The sequence below is a fragment of the Podarcis gaigeae genome (assembly GCF_964106915.1).
Source record: "Podarcis gaigeae genome assembly, chromosome: 6".
Lineage (NCBI taxonomy): Eukaryota > Metazoa > Chordata > Lepidosauria > Squamata > Lacertidae > Podarcis > Podarcis gaigeae.
In genome coordinates, this window is record NC_139682.1 from 52,208,253 (window position 1) to 52,231,373 (window position 23,121).

General features: G+C 38.5%; 1 protein-coding gene and 1 long non-coding RNA gene across 8 annotated transcripts in view; one reads left to right on the top strand and one right to left on the bottom strand.

Annotated features, from left to right (window-relative positions):
• Positions 1-1,423: 1,423 nt before the first annotated feature.
• The window catches only part of LOC310846209 (phosphatidylinositol 3-kinase regulatory subunit gamma), a 251,809-nt gene continuing 230,111 nt past the window's right edge, over positions 1,424-23,121 (bottom strand). For 5 of the 7 annotated variants that reach the window (XM_083742394.1, XM_083742392.1, XM_083742393.1 and 2 more), the window contains 8 exons: positions 22,544-22,642; positions 20,099-20,279; positions 19,299-19,424; positions 15,944-16,086; positions 12,028-12,204; positions 10,766-10,837; positions 10,043-10,213; positions 1,424-8,002 (listed from right to left, as the gene is read on the bottom strand). In XM_083742394.1, coding sequence (XP_083598520.1) covers positions 7,804-8,002; positions 10,043-10,213; positions 10,766-10,837; positions 12,028-12,204; positions 15,944-16,086; positions 19,299-19,424; positions 20,099-20,279; positions 22,544-22,642 — 1,168 coding nt within the window. In that variant the 3' untranslated portion in view covers positions 1,424-7,803. The remainder of the gene's footprint in view (positions 8,003-10,042; positions 10,214-10,765; positions 10,838-12,027; positions 12,205-15,943; positions 16,087-19,298; positions 19,425-20,098; positions 20,280-22,543; positions 22,643-23,121) is intronic. The other 2 variants (XM_083742395.1, XM_083742397.1) reach the window with 1 other exon arrangement.
• Positions 4,123-22,537, top strand: LOC310846286. Its single transcript, XR_014565212.1, has 3 exons — positions 4,123-4,220; positions 17,909-17,973; positions 21,986-22,537. It is a non-coding gene; the product is annotated as an uncharacterized lncRNA (long non-coding RNA).

A 23,121-nucleotide genomic window follows, 5' to 3' on the forward strand; every position in this document is an offset into this window, starting at 1 on the left:
AGCTAGGCTGCCTGCAACTACACCCACAGGAGCAATATCTGTGAAGTGCAATAAAGTGAGGTATGCATGTAGATCATTTTGTTCATGCTTAATACCCTAACCCTATTGAATGAATGGGCTTGGCATAATTTGAAAAGCAAGAGCAGTGAGTCCCTTTCTTACCAGCTTGATTGGCCGCGACATGAAGAAAGAGAGAATAGGTTGGCCATAGCTACTTTTGGCTCTGGCCCAATGTACTGCTGGCTTAGAATCTGCTCTCAGTCAGCATATTGTCTGTCCCTGCTTCAGAATGTAAGCAGCAAAGCAATCAGTTATGAATGACATTTAAAAGATGGGTTCTTCTGACCAAAGTCTGAATGGAACACACTAGGTCCAGTGGCTGTAACTGAAAATGAGATCATTGAGTGATGTAAATCAGTGTTCACTAACAGTTTATGATGAACTGAAGTAATTTTCCACCTGGGATTTTAAAGTAATACTTGGGAATTTCAGCAATATTTTGACAAGCGAGGCTCCAATATTTATTTGATCTTGTATTTAAAATTTCAAAACAGAGTAAACACATTTTTATCACCACATCATACCAGCTAGGCTGTATTTCTCAATTTATTAGAAACAGCGGTCAGTACATCCTTCTAAAACATTACATGTAAATGTGCTTTATTGCAATCTTTTATTGCATTTTTATTCTAAAGCAAAGTAGGCCAGAATGCTTAGTGTCTGGGATTCCAAAGCTCAACCACCTATTTTAAAAAATAGAAACATACAGTAAGATCATAGCACATTTGGTGACAAGTACAATGTTGCATTACTTATCTAGAAACTACAATATGACTAACATACAATTGTTTTCCTCATGAAGCAGTTTCTTTTTTAAAGTTAAACTACATGAATTTGACTACACCATAAAATGACAGAAGAACAGGTTTTACATACCAACAAGACTACTCAAGTTACATGCTGGAATTTATATTTAAAAAATAACAAAACAAAAACAATCCCCTTTGCTCCATGAGAAGCAACCTTTGACAAATAGCATCCCTTAACAGAAAAACCAAAATGGATTTCAAGAATGTAGTGTTCATGTGCGGGATGTACAGAAGGAGTGCACAGTCCTGGCATACCTACTCAAAATGAAGCTACCTACTCATTGTTACATGTATTTGTAAAATGAGTCCATACACAGTGATTAATGCTATTATTCTCCTTTGCACATTAGTTCTAGATGGGGTTTTCCCATATTTAAGAACTGCAACTGTTACCGTCTCTCAAAAGGAAATGGGGTTTATATAAAATGCAACCACTTTGCTTTGAATAAACTACAATGCTTTATCTTGAAGCAAATAAGGAAAACACTTTTAAAAAATCGGAAATTTAAAAGCACATTGAGAGTATTAGTGAGGAACCCCACTTTTTTGGGGGGGGGGAGAGGAGAGAACAAAATGATCCAAACTTTCAGATTGTGAGGTGGGTAAAGCAAGTGAAAATTGTGAATTTGGAGTTTCAGAGGGCCAGGGCTAGTTATGGCCAATGCATATTAGATATATGTATGTGAATTTATTTTCCATATATCTATATACATACAGTACACACACACGCACACACACACATACGTTGCAGACCAGTACAATCCCATGGTGCTGTAAACCGGCAAAAATTAACAGGTTGAGTTAAATTTCTTTGTAGTCAGTCACTGCAAATACCGAACACTCTACACTCCAAGAAAGACAACACACAGCTGGCTCGCATACAGGGGTGCAACACCACTGAACATACTAGGCCTATGATGGGGGAGGAGAAAGCATGTTGACCCTTAAAAATGTCTTTAAATAGCTTTTCTTTACACACTGCAAATGTCTGTCTGAAAATAAAAAAGTGTCCCGAGGCTCATTGGAGAAAAGTGCAAGGCTCTCAATGGTTATAGGTAAGATACTAAGCAGTGTGAAACAGAATAAACTTTTAACTATGAGCCATTGCTATATGCAATACTCAACCTCCATGAGTGATAAGACAGGAGTAAGGGATGTTGCTGAAGAATAGTGTATAGTATAAAGGTCTGCATTAAACTTATGGAGCCAGCCAAAAATGCCAGTGCTTGAAACCTAGAAAAGTTAGACTGATTTGCTAAACTTCCACAATTTGTTATTCAGTGTTCAGTCAAAACATACTCCAGCCAAGCAAAGCTCTTAGCTTAGAGCTGAGAGTAGATAGGATGTTGAGAGATCCTGTGTATTATTTATAGCCCAATCATACCAGAAGAATAGTGCTTGAGGGACAGTGGGTTTTTAACTCTTCTCCCTGCTGAAAATAAATCATCCCTCAAGATGATCCCCCAAGGGGCGGGGGAGAAAACACAGGCAGCACCCAGTTGTATGTGTTTCCCATAACACACCAAATAGCTTCAGAATGGTGATTTAGCTCATGAAGATGGCACAGGGGGAAAAGCTTCAACCACCACCCCCAGAGCTATCTTGGCGTGTAGAAACATTGCAACTGTTTGTACAATTTGGCTTAAAAACAGCATTTAGCTTTTAGGCAACTGCCATCTTATGTTAAAGTCACCCTGTAATCCTTAGAGTCAGAGTGGGCTCCATTTAACCCTTCTATGCACGAGCGTTTGATTGATGGCAAGCAGCAGAAGCAAAGTGCCTCTTCCCACACCTCTTTACTGGGGGGTGGGGTGAGGTGTAAAAGCAGGTTGTGGGCTTCAGGGAAACGAATGTGGGGTGCAGTGTCTCATGGACAGGAAGGAGAGGCCAGGGTTGGTCAATACATCTACAGCTAGCTAGGAGAAAGAACTACTAGGGCAGGTTAGGATGGAAAGCACTGCCTTGGTTAGTGCAAGTGTGTGGAGTCAATGACAGGTATTGCCTCCATTGCCTGTGTGACTTTCCCTGTCAACTTGGATGAAGCAAGGGTGCTGTGGTGACAGGGTATAGCTCTCCTGACTTAAGGGGAGTCATGAGACTGTGGTGCAGTGCACATCCTCACATCCCTGAGTCTCCTAAGCAGGCAGGGAAGAGTTGAGTGGTGAGGTGTCGCTGAGAAAGAGAAGTGCAGCAGTTGGAGACTGGTTATGGGTCAGCTGCCTGGGTATGGGTCCCAAGAAGTACCTGACCATGTCCACTGCTGATGCCAACCCTTGGACACATCCTTATTCCATTTCTTTTAAGATGTGCTTCCTATCTCAAAATGCCTTAAAACACCTCAATTCTGGAAAATTGTCATTTTCAGGAAATAAAGTAATTCTTATTATAGGGGGGGGGGGCAGAGTTCCTGTCTAAAAGTACAATTGCTGCATATCAGAAAATGGAGGTTTCAATAAGTTAAAACTCCAAGTCTGGCTGCTTTTAAGTGCAAGTATTTTAAAGGGTGAAACAAACTGGATGTAAATGTTTACTTCATGAGCATATTGAAACTTTTCAAGTCATGAAGTATATATTTATGAAGTCACATTAAAAAGATAAAAATGGGTAGAAGAAAAACCTTGAGCATACATTATGCCCAGATCTGCATTTATACTCTGTCATCTCACAAATATTGTCTTACATTTGCATACACACAATACATGTTACCACTTCAGATTTTTATTCCTTGTTAGTGTGAATTAAACCAAAACCAAAAAACTACACATTCAAACAAATATTGTTCAAGTACCAAAGAGGGGGCTTTTGTAGACTTGGAAATATGATAGCCAAACAGGAAAATTGCTATGTGAAGAGAACCCATTAAGTCATTGTACATGTTGTCATGGCTTTCCAAGTGACAACATATTTACAGAACCAAACCACCTCAAGCCCTTAATATGTGTCCTACATGTGTCCAGGTTGGCTTCTACAGTCTATTGTGTGCCTGATCTTAAGAAAGACTGAAGAATTGCTGCTATCCCTATTCCTGAGCTTGTGCAGGATGGGGGGAAAAAGAATATATGAGAACTGTGCTTATGTATGGGAAAACCAAACACCTACAGTTATGGTTGGGGGGGGGTACTGGAATTAAAGAGATTATGCATACTAATTTATAAGTGAATTCAGTGGCTGGAGGTAGATATAAACTTAAATTTGGGTTGTATGATTGTTTTATGTTGCTTGTGTTGGCTGATCCCCTGCTCCTTTTCATTTTAGGCCATGATCCTAAGAATTGCATCACCAGCTCTACATTTTAACTATAGGAGCTTTTCAAAGTTTGTATCCGGCTAACACCACCACATGCTGCATCAGGTATAATTTCTGAACTCTCCCAAGTTTTAAAAGTGACTTGTTGAGCAAAGAACTGTTGTTTAGTGAAAGGTAATCAAGCAGCTCCAATGTGCACATAAAATCAATCTAGCTCACAGACTAGAAAAGTAACCCAGTGAGGCTGGATTTGTTCCTACATTCATAAGTAGGATATTCAAGATACTGCTTTGTACAACATAGGTACAGAGGAAAAACTATGTTGTAACCTCCTTATGAATTCTTCCCAAAATTTCTCCTTAACAGTGCTGTATTTGTTCTTATGATATGTGACTGGCAAAGAAATTAGCCTCCGAAGTACTAGCAGTTCAATTACTTTTCAATCTTGGCTAATCTATTGTGCACTGCAGCTACTGCAACAGCTACAGAAAAATATGCAGTTTTCTACTTGTGAGAAAGGAAAATTGAATCCTCCCCACTAAAGCACTTCAGATAAGCTGCATATTAAGAGCCTTTCTCCCCAACCAGTTTATTGCTTAACAAAAAACACTTACATAGTTGGGTCATTGAAATCAGTATAACATCTAGCAGATAAAATAAATGTTCTAAAAAAAAGTTCTACTAAAACAAGCCTAGCTCATTGGCTTAAAAAACCCCACACATTGAGCTCTTCTCATCTTCCATTTTGCCATTCTCTAGTGCATTTGTAGAAAGACAGCAAGTTATGCTAGGGGGCTGATCTTAACAAAGGTGAACTATGAGAATTTGGAATGCTGCCACTTGAGGTCAGGTAACTGGTGTGAAAAATTAGGCATGAGAACATTAAATCAAGAAATGTTGATGGAAGCTGAATGGTGGTAGAAGAACATTTCTTCTACAAACTTTCATTTGTAAACTGCAAAATGATTTTTCACTTGCAAAGTCCATCCAAAAATGTTCAATGTGAGAGGAATTGCAAGCATGTGAACACCAGCTGGCTGTTATTTATAAGCCAAAAGGAAGCCATGTGTATATGTTTACTTTCCTCAAAATTCTAATCTAAATGTGTCAGAATGTGCCAATTTAAAGGGAAGTAAATCAAGGCACCTTGTGAGATGAAGTACACCTAAAGTTAATTGTAAATTTAAAAAAAATGAACCTAAAGGAAGCATATTGACTGATACTCTGAATACAGTAACAGAAGCCAAAGGATTGTATCCCCAGGGCCATGTTAGTCCTACTTAGGAGTAGACCCACTGAAGTCAATGGACATGACAAACTTGGGTTCATTTAATTTCAGTGGGTCTTTCTGAGAGGGACTAGCACTGGACTCAGCGACTTCATAGGGGCAAACCCAAATGAAGTTAATGCAAAACAGTGGAGGTTGTGTGGTATGGCCTAAATTGCCAATTAGCTCATTGTTTGGTTATAACATTAAAATGTGAAGATTTATAATTGGTAGTTATGGGAAAACATTCCACTGATTCTGAGTAAGTCAGAACAAGCCTCTGTGGTCTAGGCTAGATTTAATGAAAAAGTAGTATTAAGCAATGTGCAGGTACCAAATTAGAATGTGCAAGCTGGTTAGGCTTCCAGAGGAGGTATAAAATCTCAACCTGATGACTCTGAAAAGTGGCAGAATCCAGTGCCTCACTTAATAAAAGTAGCATATTGCTGCTGGCTAAAGAGGATGTGGGGGTGGACAGGCCTGGGAAGAGAGGGACTGAAGAAATGGTGGCACATTAAGTTATTAACTATCGTCTCACAAATTTAAAGACTACAGGATGGGTTGGGGTTTTTTTTACAACCATGGTTCCATTTTTAGAAGATCATGTTCCAGCTGGTTAGCCAGCACTTAGCTTAAGTGGCAGTAGATTAGTGCAAAACAGAAGTGCTTTTGGGACATGTCAAGCAATCTAGTTTAGCCCCTCCAGTTGCTGATTAGTGCTCAAATTTTATCATTTTCCTGTTCAGCAAATTCATATTCTGCATAATACTTCTAAGCTCCCTTATAGTGCATTCTGCTTTGTGTAAACATTAGAATCTAACAGTCTGGGGGTTCAAGGTGGCACTGAAGGTAGGTTGGAGCCAGAAAATATCCAAATGTCCCAACTCCCTGGCATGCACTTCAAATACTACACAGAAAAAGGAAAGGCTTCATGCTGAATCTACCGATTTGTCCTTGTTGTGTAAGCAAGTGTTCTAGCTCAAATATAATCTTTAGAAGTTACAACAAATCAACAAGGGCATACATGTAGTGACAAAAAAAAGGTAAATACAGCATTGTCAGAGCACAAATTCTCACAGTCTAGTGGATCCAGTTCTCACTATTTGCTATAATTTCATTATTTGATGTTACATATAATCCAGATGAATCTGATAGCAGATGACCAAGCAAAGCTGTTACATACTGATAGATTCTACCACTTTATATCTTTACTAGCCCCATTGAATTCAGCTACCCAAATATTTGTCTTATGGTAAGCCAGCAATGAATTCTAAGGTTATACAACCTGTACAATGGATTTCGTGATTTAGGGTGCAATCCAAATGCATTATAAACACAGTTTTGTAGCCAGTTTCAACAGTATATAGACTGCACCCATAGGGTTTTTTTGTTTTTTGGTTTAGCAAGCCATTGAGAAGCAATCCATTGCACTTCTAAAGTTTTTTTTTTAAAACAACAACAACAACAACAAATGTTTTTAAAACAGAAAATTCATTGTTTAGCATCTTATAAACATGCCAGGTGCCAGCTTCATTCTGCTTAACATTCCAAAGCTTAGCATCTTTTAAAAACAAAATCTGACATCCTTGGAAGAAAGGAACCACATTTTGAAAATAATAAAGGGGGAAGTGGTGCAGTTACATCAGGTCAGGTTAGTTTTCAAAACAACAGAAGACTTTTTAGCTTTTATATTTCTCTCTTCAAGTTTTGGCAAGTGTGATTGCAAATGCAATCTACCCACCCCCCCAAATCCAGCAATGAAAGTAGTTTTGGTGGGTTCAATTTGGTTTCTTTTATTTGAAGACCGGTAAGTACTATTGAAACCAAAGTTTTGCTATGTTGGTAAAATATAAAGCAATATTTCCTTGAGGATATTCTTTTAAATAAGAACCTGAAACTCTCCCCATAATTCCTTTGGTCTCCTCTCACCAAATACCATGCTACATCAAGATGAGCCCTCATGTGTAAGTTTGTCTGACTTGCAGCCAAGCTGCTAAAATTAACAGGGAAGTTTCTGGAGTAGAGAATTTCCCTACATTTTCCTGGAGCTTAAGACTGAAAGACATTACTAATACCTCAGAAAAACAAAATCCAAGTAGAAGTTCCGCTGATGGTGCCTGGCAAAAGTTTTGCTTTTAGTTCTTTCTGTATGCATCTTTAAAGAGATAACTTGTTCCTTTTAGGGAAAATGAGAGAGTCTCCTTATATAAAAACACAGCTGATCTTCAGGTAGCACCAGGGCACCAACCCCAAAGCTATTATTATTTTGTTGCTGCTAGGTCTCCAATTCACATTCATCAAATCATTTCTTGTGCAAAACAAGCAGTCTTAAGGAGAAAGAATGCCCTCTGGGTTTTAGTAAAAACTGTAGAAAAGAAATCCGAGAACCAACACTTCATCTATACTCCACCCTCCTAGAATTTATCTACAGAGGGAGGGCATCTGTGCGTTGACAGGATAAGCGAGCCGGACATTGAGGGAGTCATTGTGTTGGACAAGGGAGGTATGCTGGTAATGAAGGACTAATTCTTTTAGGGTAGTATAAAGGTTATATGGCTCTGCAAACCCATAACCTCTTGGAGTGCTGTAAATCACACAGTGTTTAACTTCACCATCCGCTCTGTTAAAAAAATAGAAAATTAAAAATTAACATGATAGTATTTTAGAAGGATTACAACAAGTGAGATACTGAAAAGTCATGATAAACATCAAGGAACCTTGGATACAACAGTATTCCTGTAATGATTTTCATGTTTAGAATGGCTTGCTGTCTCATGAATGCTTGTCACGGTGCAGTGAAGGCTTTTTTTAAAAAGCCTTTCAGATTGTGACAGAGATTCCTATTCTACCTAAATATCATCTTCCAAACCCTCTAGAGCTTAGCTTTATACGATATATAACATATTTAAAATAAAGAATTTTTTTGCCAGAGAACCTGCTTTTGGACTTAACTTTCAGTAAATCCATTTTAAAAAAATTAAAGCAGTTCAGGTAAGTGGCATTTAAGGTTCCAGTACTGTTCCTTATATATACTAACTACAAGGGAGGTATGCTGGTAATGAAGGACTAATATATACTACATTTCACCAGAATACATAGGGCAAACATTCACTCAGTACTAAAGCACATATAATTCTATCACACATGTAAGCAGAATAAATGCCCAACCTGTGAAGCATTTCAAGAACTACAAATTACCCATAATCTAGGGAAATGTACATCCTCTAGCTCTTGTAGAAACTTGTTTTGCTTATGTCACAAGAGCAGGAAGATACTAAACAATTTAACTTACTGACTGCACTAACATTATTGACAAAAGATATGATTGTGGACAATTCCCAACATGTTATTTCCACAACATGGTGCCCTCTAGATGTAACTCCCATCATCCCTGACCATAGTGCATAGTTAAACTATGGAATTTGCTCCACAAACAGTAGTGATAGCCAGAGGGCTTTAAAAGAGAATTAGACACTAACCACAATGGCTGTGTTCTACCACCAAGATTGGAGACACAGTATCCCCATGAATGCCAGGGAGAGTTCTGTTACTACTTTGTCCTGCTTTGGTATCTGTAAGAATAGGGTGGTGAACTAGATGGGCCATTGGCCAATCCAGCAGGCTGCTCTTGTTTTTGTATGCTTTGTATGTGGAAGGTCCCAAGTTTGATCCCTGGCACTTTCAGGTAGGGCTGGGAGAGAACCCTGTCTGAAATCTTGGAAAGCTACTGCCAGCAGACAATACTGAGGTAGATGTAGTATAAGACAGCTTCCTAAATTCCTATACTAATCCTAACAACCAGAGGGCACCAGGTTGGGGAGGACTGGTTAGGTTGATATGCCACGTTATAACCTAAATGCTAAGAAATTTCTTCATCTTTTAAGAGACCACTGACCCATCTAGACGACTAATGATGAATAGAGACTGAATTAAATTTCTCCCACTCCTGCTACCAAAGCAATTGTAATTGCAGATGTTGAGACACCAGTCCTTTGCACTATTGTATCCATGAAGATATCCCTATTTTTTTCCACTAAAATAGTGCATATCTGAGCAAGATCTGGCTGCATGATTTGGAAGCAATAGCAAACCAGAAGAGTAGGCTCTAAGTAGCTGTTCACATGGGCAAATCAAGGCACTCAGTACTTTTCTTGAGTGTATATAATGATGACACTGAAAGCTTAAAACACTTTAGAATACTTTTGTCAAGAGGACTAGGCAAAGAATGCAAATACAAAAGAGTCACAAACAGTATATAGATTATGGCACTGAGGTCTGGTTCTCTTAGTACTGGTTATGCTGTGCCATTTAATTTACCATGTTTACTCGAATCTAATGCTCACCTTTTGGGGGCAAATTACACTGCGAAAATTGAGGTGCGCATTAGATTCAATGGCGCATTAGATTCAAGTAAATACGGTAGAAAGCTAACCAAGTAAGCGTTCAGTTATCTTTATGTTGCATTCTCCACAGTTCGCGTTAAACCCATTTTAAATTAAGAAAATATAAGGCAAAAAGCTATCCAAGTTATGCAGCCAAATTCTATACAGGGTTATTTTGATGCAAGTCCCACCAAATTTATTAGTCTAATGTGGCTGACTCCCCTGTAAGTGCACACAGAGGACTTGGCCTAAAAGAAATCCAGGGAATCACTACTTACACCACAGAACAAGCATAACAGCCTTTCTTGCTACTTTCTCGAATTAAAAATGCTCCATCAGGTTTCCCACAAAGCAAATCTTCTGCTTGGATGCGATTGATATCTCCCACAAACCAAGATGTTTCATCATAATGTGGCAGATTTTCATCCTCCTCATTTGTAAAGTATGTACTAGGAAGAGACAACAAATCTTATTTTCTTAATGCAGGAATATTTCTGTATTAGGATTACTTGTTCTTGCATGAAGCAATTCATGCAAACACAAACAGAGGCCTAACTCACATTATTTTTATACCACTGTTAATTCCTGTGTATATGGGACCAAGCCCTGGAGAAATCAGCAGTAGTTTTATGGTGCATAAGAAAACACTTTCATTGTCTCAGATGCTTACATCTCATCCATGCAAGATAAAAGATACTAAGATTAAAAAAAAAATTAATTTGTACTAGTTATATATCACTAGTAGGATGGATAGAGTTATTTTTTTTCTGAATGATTCTTCTGGAACTGTACACCACTAAGAGAAAAATCCTTTGGTGTTATCTGAAAATCTAGATGCATGACCAGATATTGTCACATGATTAAGAAAAAGTGTACATGGTCGTATGACAGCCACATGCATGTACACCAACACAGAGCTACACGCTCCTGTCATGCACTATTTCTATGCACTTTAATCATCCATATTGCAAAATTCAGAGTAGTTTTACAAAAACACTTACTCAATATTTTCGTTTTTTATTCCAAGCCAGTCGTTTATTCGTTTCTGCCTCACTCCTTTATGATTAAGCCAGCTGCCAATGAGAGACAATATACTGTAATACGGTCTAATAGTTAATATAATCTACAAAAAGGACACTTAACAATTTATAACATTCTGAGGCCATAATTGGTCTTCCTATAGTATTTGTCCTTACTGAAGAAATATATCACAACCTGAATTAGAAAAGGCATATACAGTTAGTAGTACTTACTGCATATGGCTGCACATTGTACAACATTTTCAGCCTTTTGGAAAATTGACCTCCTCTATGTAAGATTTTCACTCACATCCCTTCCTTCCCCCTCCTAGCAAGATATGGGATTTGCTCACTGGATATCCCAATTCCATTTAGTGGGTAAGCAGTTAATGCTCAGAAAAGCAGCTTATCTACGAGGGCGCTGGTTAGTTATCTGCTGACTTGGTACACCCAGTGTGGATTCAGTATCGGCTCTATTTCACCTCAAAGCTAACAAGAAAATTCAGCTGGAACCAGAAATGTTCCATACAAGACATGCTATGGATTAGTTATTATTAAGCCAAGCATTTATTACATGAGTGCTGAAAAGGCTAACCAACTGTTAACATCCTTTCATGTTAAGTGCTCAGCTTTCTTTCATTAATATATTTGGGCCAAATTAGATGAGACACCATTCACACAATCAATAGGAATTGTGTGAATGTTTTTTTGTAAGTAATTTGAAAGAACATATCCCCCATCTGTGCTTTAAAGCGTGTTTGTAGCTCCAACAGTAGCTGAAGTCAGTTTTAAGAAGCAGGACCTTCTTGTTTGGGCACCCTGAATATGGAACTCGCTCCCATTGGAGATGCTGTTGTCCAACATGTTATATGTTCTCAAATGCCAAGTTAAGACATACCTCTCATATCAAACATGAAGGATTTTTATTTTTAGCCTGTTTTATGATGCTTATGCATTTTAATGATTTTATGGTTGTTGAGTATATTTATTGACTAGTTTTTGTACTGTCCTAGAAAACCTTTGGGATGAAAGGCAGGTTATAAATAAAACAAATAAGTGAATAAGTACAGTAGACCCAAGTTGGATTGGGACACAAGTGGAGGGTTAAAGCTCCCACCCCCACCAGGGTCTTAATCTAGCTCAGGGCCACTCTATTTACTTCTAAAATGACACCAACACAATTGCTAATTCTGTGAATGACCCTAACCAGAATACTGGAGACTCACAGGCTGGCTATTACTTACACAAGATACTGATCTCTGATTTTGCGCAGCTGCATAAGATCAGGTTTGATACTGTTCATTTTCTTGTCAGTTTCCCGGTTGTCTAGAGCTTGCTTCTTCAAATCCTGTTCCAGTTGCAGCTTACTATCATGGATTTCACCCAGACGTGATTTTAATTTTTCATAATTCATCGCAATGCTGTAAAGAAGTGACTAGTTTTTAAAGGGTAAAAGTTGCACACAAAAATAATCACTCTCATCTACAACTAAATAGTACATCGTCAAAACAAAAAAAATTCCTTCCAGTAGCACCTTAAAGACCAACTAAGTCAGTTCTTGGTATGAGCTTTCGTGTGCATGCACACTTCTTCAGATACACTGAAACAGAAGTTTCCAGACCCTTCTATATAGTGAGAAGGTGGGGAGGGGTATTACTGAGAAGGGTGGTGGGAATGGGTGGTTGGCAGATAGCTGTGATGAGCCTGTTGACGACTCTTAACGACTGCAATAGGTCTTACAGGGAGAAGCGAGGGGTGAAAAGGTGAAAAATGGCTTTGTCGTGTATAATGAGATAAGAATCCAAGGTCTTTGTTCAGGCCAGGTTTCTCCATAGTTTTAAGTTTGGTGATAAGTTGTAATTCAGCAGCTTCTCTTTCCAGTCTATTTCTGAAATTCCTTTGTAGTAAAACAGCTACTTTGAGATCTTGTATAGAATGTCCTGGGAGATTGAAGTGTTCTCCTACTGGTTTCTCTGTCTTGTGATTCCTGATGTCCGATTTATGTCCGTTTATTCTTTGGCGTAAGGTCTGGCCTGTTTGTCCAATATAGAGAGCTGAAGGACACTGTTGGCATTTGATGGCATACACAATGTTAGACGATGAGCAATTAAATAGTCCCGAGATGGTATGTGTGATGTTGTTGGGGCCAGTAATGGTGTTGTCCGGGTGTATGTGGCAGCAAAGTTGGCATCTGGGTTTATTGCAGGCTCTGGTGCCAGTGTCCGTGTTAGTTCTGGTTGTAGTATTATTGTGGGTTAGGAGTTGTTTAAGACTGGGTGGCTGTCTGTAGGCAATGAAAGGTCTTCCTCCCAGAGCTTGAGAAAGAGAACTGTCATTGTCCAGGAGAGGTTGTAGATCTCTGATGATGCGTTGTACTGTTTTAACTTGGGAACTGTATGTGATGACTAGAGGTGTTCTGTTATTTTCTTTTTTGGGTCTGTCTTGCAGCAAGTTCTCTCTGGGTATCAGTCTGGCTCTGTTGATCTGTTGTCTAACTTCATCTGTTGGGTATTTTAGTTCTAAAAAGGTTTGCTGTAGATCTCTTAGGTGAGAGTCTCTGTCTGTAGAATTGGAACAGATGCGGCTGTAACGTAGTGCCTGGCTATATACAATGGACTGTTTGGTATGTTTGGGATGGTAGCTAGAGGCATGTAGATATGTTTGTCGGTCAGTTGGTTTACGGTATAAGGTGGTGTCTATGTGCCCATCCTGTATTTTTATAGTAGTGTCCAAAAAATGTATTTCTTGCATAGATTGATTCATAGTTAGGTTGATTGTGGGGTGAAAATCATTGAATTTCTGGTGGAAGGTGTTCAGGGTCTGTTGACCATGTGTCCAGATGATAAAAATATCGTCAATGTATCGCAGGTACAAGAGAGGTTTGAGTGGGTAGGAGTTTAGGAAACGTTGTTCTAAATCTGCCATGAAGATGTTGGCATACTGTGGGGCCATGCGGGTGCCCATTGCTGTGCCGCTGATCTGAAGGAACAGGTCATCACCGAATTTGAAGTTGTTGTGGGTAAGGACAAATTGGCAGAGTTTGGTGGCAAAGTCCGCTGTGGTTTTATCTGAAATGGTGTTCCTTATAGCTTGTAAACCATCGTTGTGTGGGATGTTGGTATACAGAGATTCCACATCCATAGTAGCTAGTATAGTATTGTTGGGAAGATTATTTAAAGCTCTCTATATTGGACAAACAGGCCAGACCTTACGCCAAAGAATAAATGGACATAAATCGGACATCAGGAATCACAAGACAGAGAAACCAGTAGGAGAACACTTCAATCTCCCAGGACATTCTATACAAGATCTCAAAGTAGCTGTTTTACTACAAAGGAATTTCAGAAATAGACTGGAAAGAGAAGCTGCTGAATTACAACTTATCACCAAACTTAAAACCATGGAGAAACCTGGCCTGAACAAAGACCTTGGATTCTTATCTCATTATACATGACAAAGCCATTTTTCACCTTTTCACCCCTTGCTTCTCCCTGTAAGACCTATTGCAGTCGTTAAGAGTCGTCAACAGGCTCATCACAGCTATCTGCCAACCACCCATTCCCACCACCCTTCTCAGTAATACCCCTCCCCACCTTCTCACTATATAGAAGGGTCTGGAAACTTCTGTTTCAGTGTATCTGAAGAAGTGTGCATGCACACGAAAGCTCATACCAAGAACTGACTTAGTTGGTCTTTAAGGTGCTACTGGAAGGAATTTTTTTTGTTTTGACTATGGCAGACCAACACGGCTACCTATCTGTAAATAGTACATAGTGACTGTATGGGCACTGTGGAAGACACTGGCTTCATTCATCACACCTTCAGACTAAAAGTGTATCTACACAAGAGCTTCCTGATCCTGCTTTACAACTTAAGCACTAAACCACAGGTGCAGAAAGTCTACCTTGGAATAGCAGTTGTAAGCTGTAGAACAGAACATTCTAGCAAAAGCACCTGGACAATACCACTTCTTCCTCTCTATTATCTAAATATTATTTGGATGAAGACTTTCATGACTAAAATTATGCTAACAGAACATGATTCTTGATCTGAGCTTAACTGAAGAAAAAATGGAAAAGTTTGAGAACTGCTCTACTACCTCTTTCTTATAAGGTATTATACCTCTTCAGTCTCAAAAGTAAGAGACCACATGCATCAGATATGATCCGAGCTGCATCTTATGATCTTCCACTGATACTCTGCTGCATCTGTCTCCTTCTTCAGAGATAAAGTAGGTGGCCACAGCAGACAGGACCTTTTACATATTGGCATAGAGGTTGCTGAATAAAACAGGGAGGGTGTGCTGCAGAGTCTGCTTTATTTGGGCATGAGGGTTTTTAATTTGCCTTTCCTGTGTAGATTCTGCTGGTTTAATATAATATTGCTAGGTTTTTTAAAATTCCATTTGTTGTTTTTATTATGAAAACACTTCTGAAAATTGCACTGTAAACTGTATTAGAGGCCTCGTTAAGGAGAATAAAAATTTAAATTAATTTTTAAAATGAAGGTAAGTTACCCTATTGTTTATTACAAGCTGCCCAACTACTACCATTTGAACTTCAGAAGTCATTTTGCCTGGATAAGATACCTCACATGAATACTTTTCACAGTTATTAGAAAAAGCATCCACACTATTGTTCATGTTGTTTCATTATCTAACAAATTATTTAATTGAGGATCTATGCTGTTAAAAACACTCTTAAGAATAGCCACCTAAGTCTAGCAAACTGTCTCCAACAGTGATCAACCAGATTTCCATTTAGGTAGCTGCCTTTTCCTAAACCTTTTCCAGCTCTATTAAAATTCTGTCATTCCTTTTTCAGAAGAAGTTGATCTGGAGTTCTTCAGCCTACTTGGGATTATGCTTCTCGAGTAATTTCAACTCAATCCATGATTTACTAAATTTTTAACATGGAAAAAAGTTGCTATCTAAATTCAACAGAACACCTGGTAACATGCAGTCAGTTTCCTTGTATATTTCATACAGTGCGGAAATTGCTTACAACAAAGGTGTCTGATCTATAGCACAGTAGATCACTAAATATGGTGATATAGTGTACAGTGGAGGTCAATGGGAGAAATTATAATTATGGAGAACACAAAGACAGTTACTACCTGAGGCCAGGACTGGCAACAGAAGTGGCATTTGGGCAGACCTACCGTTCAATTTCCTTCTCATTTCCTTCTCTTCTGAATCGTTCAATGTATTCTTTGCTATATCGCTCTTGGGTGTGACACTGCTCTTCAAATATTTTAATTGTTTCATTAAAAGCTTCTATTGCTGTTCTCTTCATTTGAATTTCCTGCACAGAAAAACCAATTTCAAAAATCACCATTACTCACCAGAAGCACAAAGCTGTAGAACTATTTGATTATTATTTTTATATAAATCAAAGCAGATAATTTATAGGTCTATATGATTTGATTCAGTATTGAAAAGTATATAATCCAAACACTGAGTGAATTACCAATTTAAAGTATCTAATCTACAAGACCCTCTGGTTAGTCAGATACACCTGCTTTGCCTTCTTTCACCTTGAGAAAAAAGTGACCATGTTGTTGTCGTACAACATTATTGAGCATTTCACAAAATAAAGCTATTAAAGCAGTTTACAAAACAAAACAATCCAAGTTCTAAGAACAATATCATTTCAACAAACTCTAAAGATATGCAATTGTTTCATAAATGACTGGTTACACACCTCAGGGAACGCCTTAAACAAAAATGTCTTCAATACATGCCTACACGGTATGACACAAGGCACCTGTCTAATTTTGGCAGGTTACTTATGCCAAACACACCCAGCAGATTGCTGTTGTCTGGGGGAGGGTCCTGCAAGTTTCAGCATCTCAGAAGCCCACTACGCAGTAACTCAGAGAAGAGCTTTTAGTGTGACTGCTCCTGTTCTGTGGAATAGCATTTCTACTGAGATATGACAGGTGCCCACAATCTGCAAACAGTTGAAGACATTTTTGTTCCAACAAGCTTTCCCAGTTGTATTCACAAGTCTTTATCATGAGTCTCTACATGTTAGGGCTTTAATCTTGTTTTAAATGTATTTTTTTACTTTGTGTTTTTAACTGTTTTTAATTATGTTATGTGTAAATCACCCTGAGATGGTGGTTTAAAAAGCTATTAATAAATTAAGTGCAATATTAATAACAGATTCTAAAGAGCTAGAGCTGCAACACTAAAAGTGCAGTTTCTAATACAAACTTAAGTGCACCTCTAGAGCATATACACACATCATTTTTTTCTTACGCCACCTTTCCATAGATAAAACCATGCTTAAGGTAGCTTACAACTTGAAAAAAATTGTGTAATTACAAATATAACAAAAATAGCCATTAACAATATCTAAAACTCATCAAAAAGTACACAATCTAATTAACAATTTCCACATTAAATCATAATAAGATCCACAGTAAGCCCAAGGGAAGCCCCATAGAGTGTGTGTTGCAGGAATGCAGCCTTGAGGTTAGTAGAGTGGCCAAGCTATCTTGGTCCAGGAAAAGTCATAGGTGTCTTACTAACTGAAGCTGGTAGAAGACACTTCTAGCCTCCAAGGCCACCTATACCTTAAGTGACAAAGATGGATACAGGAGCACTTCCAGATAATATACCTGCTCTTTCAGAGGCGGTGCAACCCCATTCAGAACATGTAACTGACCTATATCCAAGACATGGGGACCACTCACCCACAAGACCTATGCCTTGTCAGAGTTTAAACTCAATTTATTTGCTGCTCTCCAACCCACCACTGCAGATGGATACTGGTCCAGCCTGCACAGCCACTCCGTCAGATGTTACATAAAAACAGTGGTGTGTTTTATCAGCATATTAATGGCACTTTGCTCCAAATTCCTTAATGCCCACTCCGAAAGGCTTCATACAGATGTTAAAAAGAATTGGGGACAGGGACCCTGTGGCTATCCAGTTGCCATCACTCCTGTGGATTGGCTATGATGGCTAGGGGCTGATGGGAACTGGGAGTGCAACAACATGATTACAACTCTGAGTATACAGAATTGGGAGAAACTAGCTCCAATCCTGATGATCAGCTACAGTGTCAGGATTGAAGCCAGGGCCTTATTTATACAAACCATCTACTCCATCTAATACAGGTACCTGAGAGCACTCATGGATGGATTTCAAGTGCAAAGTTACACACATGCAAGTATATTTATAGGTATGAAGGGGAGACTTGTGGTGATTTTGCTAGTGACCTCTATTCACATGTCCTGTTTTGTTGCTCTGAATCTGCATAACCATGGCTTCAGACATAATTCCTAGCTAGCCAAAGCAGTTTGTACAAGTCACAGACTTGGATCCTGAGACCCATTAAATGCAACAAGACCTTGAGGTTAGTGTTTCAGTAATGACTGCACAAACAGAGACTCGGGAAGAAATATTCTGTGGTGGCATAAGCCTTACACAGTGTATTTACATCATCTTAGAATATTTTCATACAAACACCAAGGTCCATATTTTATATAACTCTTTGTGCTGACGTTAAAAAAACCAACACAGAGACCCAGTACATTCAAAATATATTCCAAATAGGTGAATCAAATATTCATACACAACACACCATGCCAACTCTTGTCAATGGTGATGGGATACATGCCTCAAAGACTTTCTAGGGTGCATTTCAGTTTTTTCCTGTTTGTTTGCAGGCTCATTTGTTTGCAATACTATTTGATTTAATATTTTAGTTTAATTAAAAATATATATATTAGCCACTGCACAGTGTGCAGTTCATTTGATGAAATAATAATTTGTGAGCACAGCTTTAGAAGCAGTAACTATGAGACAGACTGGCTCCTCAAAGTGTCAGCGTACAGAATCAAGCTAGTCTTGCACAAATTATTGTGCAATGCACACCAGCATAATGGCTTACACAAACAGTTCTTTACTCAGAATATTACCCAGTTTCTCAGTGCAAACACTTTCCATCAAGTTTGAACTCTGTTTCTGTTAGCGCAAAATGCTTAAATGCTTTGCTTTCATGGAAAATTTTGTTTGGAGGTCCCCCCCCCCCCCGCCATTTCTCTGCTAGACTACCACTTAGCAGATTCATGATGCTGTGCTGAAATGTTCCACAGCAGAGCATGATCTTCCTGATAGCTTGGCATCCAAGACTATACACTCAAGAATGCCATTCATTCGAAATCTGTAACAGTTCCCTTCTGCAGGACATTGCTCTAGCTATATGTTAGGTGGGAGCAGATTCCTTTTCCTATGCTGGCCCTCTTAACATACAATGCAGGGGATAAAAAGTAGGTGGGAAGTGTGTATGTGTCTTTAGCTTTCCTCCCAGCTACTTTATCTGTGCAACCTCTCCTCCTAGCTGCTTTTGCTCCAGGCTGGCTCCAACACCAGGTTTCTCAGTACTGTGAGCAAAAGAGCACAGATCAAACACTGTTCCCCCCAATTTGGATTGGAGATTGTATATTTGCTGTTAAACTCTAGTTCAGGCCCAAGTAACCATGAGAACACAATGCAACAACACACCTGTGATGTTCTGGTGTATTCTTCATATAGTCTGTCATATTCCTTACTTTTCTCTTGATACTGGGTGTGGTACTCCTGAAGCTTTTTGCCCACAGCATCAATATTATCTTCTTTTACCAACTGATCCTGCATACATAAAAAAGAAAATAAGTATACTCTTCTATGAAAGACATTCAAGTGCTGACCTATCTGGAGAACTACCCTTATGGAAACACAAGACAGTCTTAGCCTGAACAACAAAGCCTCTCTATACATCTACCAAGACGTTATCCTTAACTTCTGAACACTGACTATTCCTGTTACTCAGGAAATACGTATAAATGTTTGAGATTGTAGAATTAACAAATTAGTTTTGGGACCTTTTATTTGAGCAAGCACTTGCTTAATCAGCAATATTCTTTTAGAGAGCATGGTAGGCTTTCAATACTCTAATGTTTCTTCTACAAAAAAATATTTACACTATTTTGCCTTTGTAAACTTTATAGTTTGGAAGAGATACCAATAATGACAGAAAAAAATAGCAGGCAAAGTTCCAGATTTACTAAAAAGCAGAGAATCAGTTCATCTTCATTTCTCTTGCAAGATCAAAAGTTTTATGCACGTATAGCTTATACAGCCAATGAGAGACTACGACAAGCAGGAATTTAAATGAGAGTATGTCAAATTAGGGACCAGCTACTTCCTAATATAGTGATGAATGTTACGTGTTCTCATACAAAACCCTGTCTTTACAAAACTCAATAAAAACACACATTTAACGGTAATACAAATGGTAATACAGGGTTCTTTGAAAATCTCACCTGCTGGTATCTGGATACAGGATACATAAGTTTCACATCTAGTTTAGGGTTATACTGGGCAAGAGACTCATGGTGATAGTGGTTAATCAGTTCCACAACAGAATTGAATGTCAGTGGATCAGAAAAACCGTATTTCCCATCCCGGTGATAAATTTTTATCAATTTATTGTTGCCACCCTTCCTGCAATAGAGAGAATTAAAAAAACAAACATGTCATTATGTGCATTCATATTGCATACTATAAGCATGCTAAACCAAAAAGTCAAACAAACTCCTGCATAGTTACTCTGAACTACATGTTGACTTTTATGTAGCATCCCATGCAATACTCTAATTTGAGAGTAATATTCAGTCAAAAAACATCTTAACTGTAGTTGTCACAGGCTTCACTAATTTGTAAAAGGATTAACTAGAATTTCTCCAAAGGAAGTTCAAGAATTGCCGTTTTTTAGTACTGAGGAATTGTATAAAGGAATAGTTGACCTTTTAGCACATCATATGGTCCAGTTACTTTGACAGTACTTGTTACCTACAAAACTTCATGCCTAACAAGCTAGGTGGCCACTAATATACTTCACCAGTTTGTTTACCATAGCTATTCTTCTGTATTCAGTCTTGCATACTTGAGTCTTGCCTACATGTACAAAGGGGCTACTCAGGGTTAGCGAATGTGGTGGCCTCTAGATGTTGCTGAACTACAACCCCCATCCATCCCTCAGCACTGACCATGATGTTTGCACTGATGGGAGTCCAACAATATCTGAAAGGCACCATGTTGGCTATCTGTGGTTACTCAGGTAACAACAATGTTGGTACTTAACACTAAATCATGAGCTGGAGTGAAATGCTGGGCCCCACATCCCCCCTATGAAGTTGAGGGAAGACTTCAGCAGTGTTTACATTCACTTTCAGGGAGTCCTGGCTTGTTATGTTTAAACCAGAATCCTGATATAAAACTAACTCTGGTAAATTCCATAATCAGCCACCTTTAAGTAAAAACATGTGTTACAAAGCTGACTTGTAAAACTAAGCAGAATTTCTTTTAAGCCAGGTTACCCAATTCAAATGTTATAACCAGTGAAGATTCCCTGTAAGTGAAATGAAACTCATAGTCTCCAGATTATGCATAAGTATGTGAGCCGAATGCATTACTTGGGCTCATTCACACATCATTAAACCAAACTTTTACATTTGTGCAATGTGGTCACCATTTACCCTAAGTTTCTATGCAGAATGAGTCCAGGAACAAGCCTTGGGCTCGTGCACTCCCTCCATAGACACTTTCACAGCAGAAATATGTATTAATTTACTTAATGATAAATGCCATTAATTTCTGCTGAGAAAAATAAAGCACTATGTTTGGGGACAACATTGTAGGGAAGCTAAAACCTACCTATCACTCCCAATACCAAACATACACAGCCATTAAGAATTCCATCAGAAAGCAAGACTAGGCTTGTTGGGGAGAGGAAGTTTATGATATCCCATCTCCCATCTAATTAGGAGGCAAGTACAAGCAGGACAACATTTTTAATCCTTCCAGTTTGGGATAAGTGGAAAGTGTTCCTTACTTCTACCTATATTAACTTTGGGAGGAGGATTAAGATTTGACATGGCAGAAGCAACAGTCTTAAGTGATGGGTGGCTTTATGAGAGAAGTAAAGGGAGACGAACTGGGGAAAGGGTTGAGATTCTCCATCCCTCCCTTTCCCATCTTTTAGCCATTGGTGAAATTACAGCATATGGGGAAGGCTATATACACTTTGTACTAAGACATTCCAAATGTCCTGCAAAGGAAAGACAAATTCCTCAAAAAGAGGGGTTGAGATCCTTAGTTTGCTTATTTTATGCTGCCTTCAGAACTGAAATACTCAAGTTTTTTTTTAGCAAGAACTGGGGACAGGAGAGGAGAGAACAAGAAAAAAATGCGAAGAGCTACAGAGAAGTTGTCGGGTTCAACGAAGAGCTGTGCAAGATCCTGAAGCCACATTACCCTTGCCCACTCTATTCTACCTTCACAGACGGAAGCCTCTCTATTGTCAAAAAAGCTAGAACAAGAGTAGCCAACATGGTGCCTCCAGATGTTGTGAACTACAAATTCCCAGCAGCCCCAACCAGCATAGCCAATGGTCGGGGAGATGGGAATTGTAGCCCCAAATATATGGAGAGCTACCCCTAAACACAAAATTGGTTTTAAACAGAAAAAGCTAATAACTCTCATGATGCCAAAGTCCACTACAGATTGCAAATTATTTGATGCAACATAAAGCTGTTCATTCTGCGTTCTTTTTGTATAGCCTAGCAGAAAATGTAAACAAAGTTCCAAGATAATGAAAACATGGTGCTTGTATTTACACTAGCTACAAACACCTAGACAAATTTATCAGCAGGTACTACCTACAATTTGTGCAGGACAATAGAGAGGGCAAAGACAAAATTATTTACCGCAATGTCAGTGTATAGTCTCCTTGTTTCTTTGTTGATGCATCCCGCACCAGGAATGTTCCATCCGGCATGTCTCGTAATTTGTCATTTACCTCTTCCCTGGAATAACAAAATGTAGATCAAAGTATTACTCATTCATAACAGCACCACTCATTGTTACAAGTGTGTGTGTGTGTGTGTGTGTGTGTGTGTGTGTCCTTTACTTTGGTTCTGAAATTATTTTTCTTTAAAATTGTCTCATTTCAGTTTTATGTTGACCAATACATAGTATTTGTAATCTGTTTTAAGAATTTTCAAAGGTAAATTTGAACTTTTAGATTCTGGAAGCAGCTGCACCTGAAGCCTCATTCCTAAATGGAGGCCAACAGTTGAGCACCAACACTTAACTGTATCTGATTAAATAAAGAAAGGGCTGCTTCATACTGCCCTAATGTCCTATAGAGAAGTTGTATTTCATTTATTTTATAACAAGATAGTAATTCTTTATTATAAACAATTAAAATTTATTGGTTTACAAGTAAATAGAAACTTTATACTGCCTAGGATGATATTCAAAATAAAACTAGAGGTTTATTATC